The following is a 12403-nucleotide window of genomic DNA, read 5'->3' as shown; positions in this document are numbered from 1 at the left end:
TAGTTTTGCCTAAATCGCTGTCTTCCTTAGCTTAATGTATGTCAGTAACCAATTGGCATCTTTCAAGAAAAAGTACAAGCAACACGATGGGCATCACGTTCTAGATTTCGGGATTTTCAAAAAAAAAAGGATAAATTCTTGAAATTTATTTTTATGGTTTTTTTATACTAGCAAACCTGCCCACGCAGGATTTATATCTTGTGCCATTTATACTAATACGCTTCAGAGTCAGAGTCCATACGTTGGTTGAACATATGCTATCTAACTCATATGAGTACGGCTCATGAGTTCGAGATAATATAGTAATTACGATTTTAATCTCTTACCTAAGAAATGAGCAACGGCATAATTTGTAATGGAGAGATTATTAACATATACAGCTTGTTCGCTGGTTGGTTTCTGGACTGATAAGCACAGCTGGTGCTGATTTGTTGTGAGAGGAAAATACTATTGACACGAGTACGACTCATGATAAATCCAACAAACGAACATGCTGATAGTGTTCTAAGGGCCTGTTTGGTTCGTCTAGTAGCTACTAAATTTAGTAGCTTTTAGTCACTTTAGTAACTTTTTAACCAAACGCTATGACTAAAAGCTACTAAAAGGTCTTTAGCCCTCTCTAGTAACTCTGGAGTTACTAAAAGTGACTAAACCGTTTAGTAGCTACTAAAGAAGTTTAGTAGCTCGAACCAAACACCCCTAAGTGTCAATTCTTGATAAATCCAACTTATTTCAATTTTGAACGTTATGCTATCTAACTCACACGAGTACGGCTCATGAGTTCGAGACAATATAGTAATTACGATTTTAATCTCTTACCTAAGAAATGAGCAACGACATAATTTGCAATGGAGAGATTATTAACATATAGTGTTTTAAGCGACAGATCTTGATAAAATCCAACTTATTTCAATTTTGAACGTGGCCCTCTCTTTGAAAAAACACAGAGAGCCAAAATGAGGGAGAACCCCCACTCTACCTCGTATATATGAAAAAAATTACAATAAAACAGAATATAAGTGCACATGAATTATTAAATAATTAGACACAGAGATGTTTGTGCAACTTGCAGATTATGCATTTTTCTATAAAAAAGTGTGTTTGTTACAAATTGCAGTAACTCCAATATCAATAGTAAATGCAATCTTCATAAAAGGAAAATGAAAATTAAATACAATATGCAGATTTGAAATAAACATACATTTCCCTACCAACAAAAACAATGCTTAGCCAAAGGTATATATATATATATATATATATATATATATATATATATATATATATATATATATATATATATATATATATATATATATATATATATATATATATATATATATATATATATATATATATATATATATATATATATATATATATATATAAAGCCTGTATTTATCCTGAATAAATTTTATCTCAAATTATTGAAAACATAGTCATCTAGTCATCACCTAGATAAAAGACGTGGGCTTGAAAAAAACCTGGCACACACTATACGGTATGCGTACATAGAGTCCTAGACTTATCCAACACGACTTCACAATGCACACCGGACGAAGCCCAGAGCACAACTCGGAACTGCCGTGGGCCTCAGCACCATTATCTGTGCCGCGGCCATGCGCTCCCAAAAAAAAAGGACCTATTTAACAAGGTTTTGATTCCTCAGAAAACAGTTTTGACTCTTGCTCCTCGAAGGAGCATCTTGTACGGAGGAGTACACACACAATTTTTCAAGAGGCGGTGCTGTATGCTAACTACTCCCCCTGCACTTGCTCAGTGCACTTTGATTAAACTACTTAGTTGTTTCGGTTATAAACTAATCGTCGTCTGACCTTGATCGGCAAATTCCCCTGGTCAAGACTATCTTCAACGACCACGATCCAAAATACAAGACTCATTTGTCTTTTGGATAGCACTACATACAAAGAGTTTAATACCTATTTTTGATTTTTTTCAACAACAAGACTCAAAAGATAATCCTTTCTGCAAATGGGTCTACATGAGAGATGATACTTAGATTTGGGTCGTGCCTCTTCTGACACCCAAAATGAGATCTTCTATATAGGTACTCTGTTGAAGACTATAAGTATCGTGTTGGAGATCTATGATTTGGATTCCGCGCGATGAGTCTGCTACCGGAGACAGACTAAGGGGATGTTTGGTTTCTACAGAGACGTCTAAAATTCCTGTCACATCGAATATTTGAACACATGCATGGAGTATTAAATATAGACTAATTACAAAATTAATTACACAACTTACGACTAATTTGCGAGACGGATCTTTTAAGTCTAATTAGCCCATGATTTGATAACGTGGTGCTACAGTAAACATGTACTAATGACATATTAATTAAGATTAAAAAAATCGTCTCGTAAATTAGCCTTCATCTATATAATTGGTTTTATAATTAATCTATATTTAATGCTCTTTATTAGTATCTAAATATTTAATGTTACATAGTCTTAGGAGCGAGTAAAGAACCAAAATATGTGTCCTGAAGGATCCAGGAGTCCGCAAGCATTGCGTTTTGCGCCTGAAAGGCTGCTGTCGTCTTGCTGATTTTCTACTCGGATCGTACAAACACCAATGGCGGTAATAATGATTTTGGGGTCAGCTTTTCTGCGACCAACGTTACATGCAGTATTGCAGTGTGTGCAGCTGTGCGGCCGCGGCAGTACGTACTGTATGCAGGTCGGAAATACTCCAAACGTGAAACGGTGAAAAAAGCGAAAATACGCTCGGTTTCACCCCGCTGACACCGCGCCGGCGCGCGACAAGAACCACCCGATGCGTCCATCACGTCCAAGGGAAACCGACAGCGCGTCTCGCCTTCCCTCCCCTCATCGCGCGTCCGTGCGCCGCAGCGTACCAGCGGAAGCCCCGTACGACGTCGCCGTGCTCGGCGGCGGCGGCGGCGGGGGGAGGGGGCGGGGGGGCCGGGCCGGCCGAGGACCCAGACCCGGGACGGCGGGGGACCATCGCCGCATGCACATGCACGGGCAGATCAGAAACAGACGGAACGGGAGGAGTGTGATAGGAGGAGCCGATGAGGAAGGAAGCGTGCGGCCAGCGGAGCGGAGGCTGCGACGGCGGCAGGGCCTGACAGGGTGAGCAGCGGACTCCACTCCGGTCCAGTCCTGACTGCCACTCCCGGTCCCGGATCGCGCAGCCTGGTCCCGGCCGGCGCCAGCTCGGTAGCGCCACGGGTCCGTCGGCGTCCCGGCCGCTCGTCCGAGCCCATCGACGGTGCATGGGTGCGGGTTCGCGTGCCCCTGTCACGGGCAATGGTACTCGAGTTCGCCACTGTTTCGACCTGCAGCTTTGCACAAGACTGCAGGCTGCGTCCACTGATGGTTGGGAGTACGGAGTACGTCGGGCGCGTCACTGTGCGAGCTGGCAAGCTGTACGCCTGTACCGCGCTAGTACGTGTACCGCGGGTTAATTTTTCAAATGCCGGAAAGGCTTCGTTCAGGAGTCCAAGACAGCGAGGGAAGCAGAGGTACAAGTACAACATCGTTTTATTTTAATTTTTTTTTTTAAATCTCTCTGTGCTTCTCATAGTCTCAGTTAACAGTTCAACGCGACGAACGGAAAACTAACAAAAAGCCTTCAATGTGCAGTCCAGAAAATGGCGAGTGAAACCGACATGTCTAGTCTAGGGAGTGCTGCACAGTGTACACTCCATTGGTTCGTGCGTGCGAGTACGGATTGGGTTCGCTTGTGTGCCACAGCCACAGGGGACGGGCCTGCAGTGAGGAGGGCGCAGAAACAGCAGATGTTGCGGCGGGCCGACCGGCCGAGGCAGGCACGCCGCGGATTTCGGCGTTGGAGGCCTGGAGCGATGTGTGAGCTGACTGCTTTCTTAGTCCGACCGTTATCACCCTTTTCGGGCCGCAACGTCCAAGCCCACCACCACACGCTCGCGTGGAGCGGGCACCAGAAGCCACAGGGTCGGCCCATGCGACTCCGCCGTGCGTCCGTCATACGGGCCGCTGTGCGGTACCATGGACATGGAGGAAAGGAAAGAAACACGGTTCATCTCTGGGCCTAGTCATGTTGGCCCATAAACTTTATGTCTTTATCGGATGCGGCCTGCAGTCTGCTGCACTTGTTCTTTATTCGGGTTGCTGTTCACTGAACCGGAGCATCGGAATCTTGCAACCACTGCGAGTTGCAGGTAGGATTGTCGATCGAGAGATGCGAACGGTCAAACCGGAGAGACTAGTACCAACTAGCAAGTCACCAACACACTCAAGTGCTTTGCATCAGGATCTTTGCACAGGAGTTGAAGGCTGGCACTGGCACTGGCAATTGGCAAAGCATGCGCTGCGGCGCGACACTTTCTCAGCAGTCACGCACAAGAGCCAGACCAACGCAACGACCACGAACGATGCTACCGCGCCGCGGGGGGAGGTGGTGCGCTAACGCCAAAAATCGCCAATGCAAATATGCAATGGCACACGGCAGCCAGCGGCGGAGCCGCGAACATCGCAAACCGCATTATGGCCGCGTATCCCCGCCGCACCGGAGCACGCAGCGAATCATGCCACGCCCTCCATCCGATCCCGACCCCCCGGCCACCCCAACCCGTCGTCGTCGTCCATGCATGCTGCACCCGGCCGCCCTCTGCCGACAGAAGGTAGATTTCGCTCGGCCCAATACTGAACCACATCATGGCCCGGCCGGCAAGCTGCGTCCGCAGACGCGGCTGCACCCGGCCGCCCGGCCGTTCCATCCGTCCATCCATGATCCACCTGACACGCAGAAACCTCGCGTTTCCTACCACTCGTGCTGCGCGATCGATCTTTACAGCCTAGCCATGCATGCAGCTGCCTGCCCGCGCTGCTCCTCGCGACCGGCGCAGATCATTAGTACTATTGATTCTGTGATCGTGTTGGCCACCCCACCGGCCGGGACAGAGGGGGCGTATTAAAATCAGAGCCGGCTGAGTTAAGCCGGGGGCATTAGCCATCATGCCTTGTCCAAAAAGGATCAGAGCAAATAATCAGGCGGCAGCCTTTTGGGGCAGCTGTCTAGGACGAGCGCCCTACGAGCACCATCGTGAGGCGTGAGCCCCTCGTACCGCCACACCACTCCCGCTCTCTAATTACGTGTCAAGACTAGCCCTCTTGGTTTGGGTTATAAGCAAGTTAACGAACATTTTTTTTCACATTAAATCATCCAACAGTACTTTCAGTCATGGCTTATCACATTATTGCTGCCTACCGATGAATTTTTAAGCGCCTGATCTGAACCGCTAGTAGATTTAATTTGACGTGTTTGGTTGGGCTTTTGGCTTTGGCTTTTGGCCCCAAAAGCCAAAAGCCCAACCAAAGGGGCTGCTTTTGGAGGGTGCTTTTTCAGAAGCAACTGCTTTTCCGTAGTTCATTTTTGAAAGCTGGTTTGATCCTGCTTTTGGCTTTTGGCTTTCTGCTTTTCGAAATTGGTGGAATAAAAAACTCTTCCATAGTTGTTTCAAAAGAGATAAAGATAAAAGGTATATTTTATACCTGTTTAACCAAACAGCTTTTAGCTTTTCTACAGCTCACAGCCCACAGCAGCTTTCCCACAGCTCACAGCCCACAGCAGCTTTTTCCCACAGCCATAGCCCAACCAAACACACCCTTAGACTGTGGCGTTGTATCTGAAACCGAAATTAATCATACACTCCTTTCCTTTCCTTTCTCTCAAATAAAAAAAGGTGTTTTTCTTTCTCTCAAATAAAAAAAGGTGTTTTTTTTTTAAATATAGAGGTGTTATCATACTATTTCCATTTCCAATTAGTACCGTACAGTAGACTAGAAGGCTTATTTTAGGACGGCACCAGCACCACAATTGTATAGAAAGGCTTTGAGAACGACAAGATTACAAAAGAAAATCGATGTCCATGCTACAGTATCATTTGCTCAAGGCATCAGCGTGGTTTATTTTTTTTAGAAAATGGAAAAATTGACTTATTGTTTAGGGCGTTCCACACGATATCTAATAAACATATTTCATAATTATCATTTATAGACAAACATTACGAAAAGGGTACTGAAGTTACACTGTTGTTAACACACATTGGATCGCCAGTCATTTATGATCCTTTACACATAACAAAACTTTCTTATTTCTACATGTTTTTTGTGGTATAAATTTAACCGCACACGTATATTTTGGACAGGAGTTAATAATTATGGACGATAGATATGGCCTCCATTAACGTTTTCTTTCGAAAAGGAGTTTTGCCTGCTTTGGGCTTTTGGGCAGGCATAATTGCGGTTATAATTACAGCCATGAGTGACTATGATGGGACTCACTTGAGAGAGCAGCAGACTATGTCGCTTCGTCCATGTGGCTGCTAGCTGGGTGCAGATGACCAAATCTCAGGGCTCCACTTCGGCACCATGTATGCATCTTCTCATCCTAGAGCCAAAAAGAAAAACGACGCATTATGCAGATGCATTGTATTGTACATATACACGCTGATCTCTGCTCATGCGTTTTGCATTTTTTATAAAGAAAGAAACAATGGTCTTGCAGCGGATATTGGCAACACACAGATGTTATTTTGGCTACCAATTAAGCACACCGCCTCATTACTCGTTGGCGTATCAAATGTACTAAAATTATAGGAAAAATACAAACCGTATATTCTCGTGTTTGGATCACATTGGCATAGACAACCCAATCTCCCCTGATTTTAAAAATGCAAGCTTCTAGAGTCTAGACACGAGGCACCTATCACATGTTGGCGTTGCCATAATTTTCTATTAGATTCCGCGAGATCACGGTTTATCAGGCTGTTTGCCCTATGAGCAATTGAGCATATCTCCACCACTCAAAAGGTGGTTTGTTTATGGGGAGGAGCATGCACGCTGTTGTTTATTTCGCTGATGATCGCCAAGGAAGAAGAGCATCACATTCCCCGAGATCCCACGGGCAGATCATCCATAGCTAGAGCGCCCTAACCTAACCACACCCAAATGAAAAATCTCCTGCTTTTGCCAAGATTTATCCATGTGGTGTGTGATTACATGTGTCCGTCCGTCTGTTTACTTGCTTTGGTTGCTTGCTGATATGAATGATAACACCACGGTTCTTGTATGTTTATTTATCAAATGACAAAGTGAAGCGTTGATAGATAAAATATAAAAGCAGAGGAATATATCAAGTGGAAAGATCGATTTGCTCCGATGCCGCTCTTAGTCAAAAGCGTGGATCTGGGTGACCTCAGGCTTCGATGCCTATTGACCATTGCACCGATCTTTGATCCTCTGGTCTCTGCCTCCATATCTTTTTTTATCTCTGAGGAAATCACGTCATCCATTCAGCCGATGTGAGCAAAGCAATTTGTATATATAACCGGCCTCCTGGACTAACGGTGCATAACTAAACAGTTCACCTGTTTGTATGGATTACAAATAAAGTTTAGCTGACTAAGTTTAATTTAGTCTCGGTATCAAACAAACCTACGTACTCCTATATATGATCAAAGAAATTGGCTGCAAACTAATGTCCCGTTCGCTTGATTGATAAGCTATGGCTGAAAGTATTGTTGACTAATTTGTTGTGAGAAAAAAATATTATTTATTGGCTGAAAAAATACGGCTTATAAGCTAAACGAAGTGGCCATAGGGCGGTGATGATCGATTGCCTTGCCTCCAAGATACGGGAGCCGGGCACAGACAAGGTGTACGGGCCTGGACAAGAAAACCTGCCCTCCAGTGCGGTCCTCAAGCTCGGGAGCTCCGCTGCCGTGGCCTGCCCTGCCATGGCGTGCGCCGTGATCATGCGTGTCCGCTGCTCCGGTCTACTAGGAGTACCTGCGAGGCTACGAGTGTTTACTACCAGTGCAACTGCATGCCTCTCTCCAGCAGGCGCGTGTGACGGGCCTGACGGGACGGGAACACGAAAACTCTTGGTGCTCACATCAGAGACCAGAGAACCATGCTAATCCCATGCATGTCGGGCTACTGTTCCTCCTCCAGTCCGGGGAGACAGGGAGAGCTAGTGGTGCTCTGGCCGCAACAAACACTGACGACCAAATCCCAGTGAATTCAATGGCACCTAACACTACCATGTCATTGCCATCCATCCCTCTGCGACTGCCAGTGAGCTTTACCACACCCCCTTTTTTGTTGCCTTCTTTTTCCTACAAGAGAAGACTGATCGATCATGTTTCGATATGGAGAAGAGAATGAATTGGCTGATATGTTGGCACTGCAAGTCCCTTTGTGAAAGGCAGCTTCGAAGATGGTCTTTCAGGAAAAGAAAAGAAAAAGAATACTTCGACGATAAGCATGATTATTTGGACTAATCCGATTGGCATCACCAACATTTCTGGAGAGATCTCAGCCTGTTCGCTTGTTAGTTTCAGCCAGGGCTTATCAGCCCAGCCAACAGTGTTTTTCTCTCACAACAAACTAGCACCAACCGAGTTTATCAGCTCAGAAACCAACCAGCGAACAAGCTCCTGTCTCCACAAGTCGTATAGCTCCTTACCAACAGGAGCCAGAGTGAACTGTGGACGAATTTTGGTGGTGGTGGTGGTGGCATTGGCAGGATAAGATTTGCATCTCTGAGTTGGAAAGGGGGTTAAGGGAATAAAGGGGTGGTAGTATGTATAAGATTAAGATAGAATCGAATAACGCAAGGTTTGGGGGACTGATGGTACTAAATATCGCATTGCTTAATGTAATAAACCTTGCTGGACAAGTCTGGTCCAGAGAAACCTATCCAAGGAGCTCCAGGAATCCGTGCAGTGCAGGAGAGACTAATATTTTTTTTGGTAAAAGCTATACCTGACTCAAGCAATTTAGAGGAATCCATCACACGAATTTTGAGCCATTCGATTCTTTCCTATCTCCTACGCCCGCCGTCCGATTTGCGCGCCGGCTACCCGCGTCCGCCCGTGCCTGCGCCGAGCCGACGATATGGCGCGCGGCCACGACCTCGCTTCCCCGCGAGCCACCAGCGGCGGCGCCTCTCCGGCGGCTCGCGCTCGCTCCCCCTAGAGGCGTCCCTGATCGCGCGACCAGGCTCCGCGCTCGCAGCGGCGGCGGCCTGGCCCCGCGCTCCGGCTCCGCACATCCCCACGGCGGTGCCAAGTGTCCCCGGCGGACCGCGCCTGCGCCCCACCGGAAGCGCATCTCGGCGACCGTGCATGCCTGGCGGCGGTAGCTAGGGTTTCGACGAGCCTCTCCCTCAACTTTTGTCCTTGTCCTTTCATAGAAAAAAATATTTCTCGTGATTTGTGATTTGTGCCGGCCGGAGTCGGAGAAGATAGCGGTGGCCGAGCTCGCCGGAGTTGGAGAAGATGACGTCGGTGGCAGGAGGGTCCCGCCGGAGCTGTGCGGGGTGCTGGCGGGGCACTAGGCGGTGACGGGCGGCGGGAGGAAGAAGATGAATAGTGGAGAAAAAATTGAGTGACAGCTCACACAGATTTTGTTTTGGATTCATTTGTGTGATTTGTTCTCTAACAGCCTGTTCACTTGTTGGTTTTAGCCAGCCCAAACTAGCCAGCCAATAGTATTTTCCTCTCACAATAAACCAGCACCAGCCAGCCTAAACCAGCCCAGAAACCAACCAGCGAACAGGCCGTAAAATTGCTTGAGTGATCAAATCAAACAGATTACTCGAGTACCAAATAGACAGACCTTACATCATTTCGGAAGGACAATATTAACTCTTATGATAAACATGACCTGCCCTCCTAAAACCAGTTTAAGAAAGTAAATTTGGTAATAATTGTTTAATCGTTGACTAATTAGGCTCAACGTTCGTCTCGCAAAGTACACTTAAACTGTGCAATTAGTTTTTGATTTCGTCAACATTCAGTACTCCATACATATACCGCAAGTTTGATGTAACGAAAAATCTTCTTTTTATATAGTGCCAAAGTTTAAATTTTAGTGGAACTAAACATGGCCTTGGCTGACAAGGAGCCACACCGCTTTTTTTGGTGGTAAACAGCTGCGGCGCGATGCGGTCAAACCGATGACTGCGGACAAAGAGCGGCAGTGATCGAGTCGAGCAGCCAGCCGCGACCGCGACCGCGACCATGGCTCTGCCTCTGCTGCCGCTGCTTCTGCCTCCGTCCCTCCTCATCATCATCACCCTTCCCCCTCCCGTCTAGACACGCATCATTGCGCTACTCCGAGCTGCACTCCTCCCTCCCGTGTCTGTCGCCTCGGCTGCCCCTCTCGTGCTCTGCTCTCCCCTCCCTTGCTGGCTGCTGCTCCCCCTCTTCTCTTTCTTGCCGTGCCGGTGCACCGAGCTCTTGCTAGCTAGTACCCGCCTAGCTATATATAGCGAGCCGAGCAGGCTTTCCTTTCCCAATTCAAACAGTGCGGCGTCTTCGGCGGCGGCGGCGGCGAAGGCAGAGGCAGACGACGCCATGAACGCCTTCTTCAGGTCCCTGGCGCGCGGGCTGGACGACCTGGGCCGTGCCGGCGGGCTGTCGTCGCTGCCGGCGCTGCTGCGGGCGGCAGCGCTGCTCAGGGGGCTGCACTCGCAGCTCACGCTCATGGTCGGCCAGCTGCACCTGCCGCCGGGCGGCCGCTGGCTCGACGAGTACATGGACGAGACCGCCCGCCTCTGGGACGCCTGCCTCGCCGTCAAGCTCGGCCTCGCCTCCGTCGAGCGGTATTGCGCCGCGGCCTCCTGCGCCGCCGCCGCGCTCGATGACTGGCTCCAGGATCCCTCCCCTCTCTCCACTCGCCAGGTTGGTTCTTCCTTCCTTCCGTTGAAGCGTCCTGCGATGGATCGATCCCGTCTCATGAACTATCGATCGTTTCCGTTTCATTCATGGCTTTGCTCTGTTTCTTTCTATCTGAGAGACTGAAACGCTCGTGGCTCTGTTTGTGGTGCGCATCATCGTCGTTCATCAATCCATCGCTATTGTTAATGGTTTGATTGGCGCTTCCCGCGCAGGTGCTGCGGGCGATCTCCGTGTCGAGGAGGGAGGCCATGGCCGCGGAGGAGGAGAACCGCGCGCTGTCGGACGCGAGGATCGCGCCGCTGTCGCTGCAGCTCGACGAGCGGCTGCTGCTGCGCGCCACGGACACCGCGAGGCTCACGGGCTTCAACGGCTTCCGTGGCCTCCTGTACGCGCTGCACAACGCGAGCTCGCTCCTCCTGCTCATCCTCGCCAGCGGTGCCGTCTCCTGCGCGGCCGCGGCGGCCGGCGGCGGCCCGTGCGCCGCGGACGACGACACCGGCGGCGCGGACGCCGGGGCCGGCTTCATGGCGTCCATCGCAATGCTGCAGCAGAGGATGGCGGAGGAGGCCGAGTCCGACGGCCCCGGCGGCGCGCCCGGGATCATGATGTGCGAGTTCCGGTGCGCGCGCGCCGCCGTGGAGGCGGCGCGGGAGGAGGTGGAGCGCGCCGCCGCGACGGGCCGCAAGTGCGAGGGCGGCGGCGGCGTCAAGGACAAGGTGGAGGAGCTCAAGGCGTGGCTGAACGTGCTCCGTACCGGCACCGATAGCCTGGTGTGCCAGCTGGACGACTTCCTGGACGACATTGTCGAGGGCAGGAAGGAGCTCTCCGACCTGTGCAGCCATTGATGGATCGATCACACCTCGTGCCCTGCCCCCGATCGAGCCAGCCTCGGAGTTCCACCAGTCCCAGCATAAAGATCATCATCATCACAAATTCACATGAACGAATGAATGATGCTCGTTGCTTGCTTACTTGCATGGTAGTACAAGCAAAGTCAAATACGTACGTACTAGCAGTATCCCTAGCTAGCAATAGCCTGTTGTTGTCCCTCTTCTCTATCGCCATCTCTGTGTTAGGGATGGAGAGAGTGATGGAGCCTCAGCCTGCGGTGTCGCAGCATTTTGGTTGGCCATGATGCTGTTCCTGTCTCGTTGTTGCGTCTGCGCCTCTGCCATGAAAGGAGGAGGCATGATGGGGATGAGACTGAGAGAGAGGTGGAGTACTGGAGTTGGAAGAGGAGGAGAGGGAGGCAACTGATCCATCGATCACACACAGCAAGAGCCAAGAGATCTTTGGCTCAGGAATCGGCGGCACACTCGCAGCTGCGCATCGAAAGGTTGCTTTTTGTTTGTTCGCCTGGGCGCGCAGAAAGTGGCCTAGGTTGGACCGACCCCTTGCCATCCCCGCGGAAAACTTTGGTCGTTGCTTCTGTCCTGCTTACACTTCTCCCGTTCACTCGCTCGCTTTCTCAAAGCAGTTGCAGCTCGATCCCGTGTCCACACCACGGCAGCCAAAGCCATTCCTCGGCACGCCTTTGGTTCGTTTTGACAGAGCCTAACAACCTCATCGGCGACACGACATGGATCCATTATCCATCGCCTCGCCCTCGCCTCACCGTCGCCGGCAAAAGGCGAGCCATCATGGCCTCCTTTCCCACGGCCAGGTGCTCTCGCTCGATCAATCAAACTACTGGTA

The 12403-nt window shown here is 49.6% G+C and overlaps 1 protein-coding gene across 1 annotated transcript; it reads left to right on the top strand.

Moving 5' to 3' along the window:
- The first annotated feature begins 10117 nt into the window (after nt 1-10117).
- Nucleotides 10118-12131, top strand: LOC136459538 (uncharacterized). The gene is made up of 2 exons (XM_066459384.1): nt 10118-10711; nt 10921-12131. The coding sequence occupies exons 1-2, from the start codon at nt 10385-10387 to the stop codon at nt 11551-11553; spliced, it is 960 nt and encodes a 319-aa protein (XP_066315481.1). The 5' UTR covers nt 10118-10384; the 3' UTR covers nt 11554-12131.
- The last annotated feature ends 272 nt before the right edge of the window (nt 12132-12403 follow it).

This window comes from Miscanthus floridulus, chromosome 6 (assembly GCF_019320115.1).
Source record: "Miscanthus floridulus cultivar M001 chromosome 6, ASM1932011v1, whole genome shotgun sequence".
Taxonomy (NCBI): domain Eukaryota; kingdom Viridiplantae; phylum Streptophyta; class Magnoliopsida; order Poales; family Poaceae; genus Miscanthus; species Miscanthus floridulus.
This window is presented reverse-complemented; position numbering and strand designations above follow the sequence as displayed.

Excerpts from the sequence above, each read along its gene's own strand:
- LOC136459538 (XM_066459384.1), top strand. The coding sequence starts at position 10,385 with ATGAACGCCTTCTTCAGGTCCCTGGCGCGCGGGCTGGACGACCTGGGC. Across the intron at positions 10,712-10,920 it reads CCCCTCTCTCCACTCGCCAG|GTGCTGCGGGCGATCTCCGT; the intron begins GTTGGTTCTTCC and ends CTTCCCGCGCAG.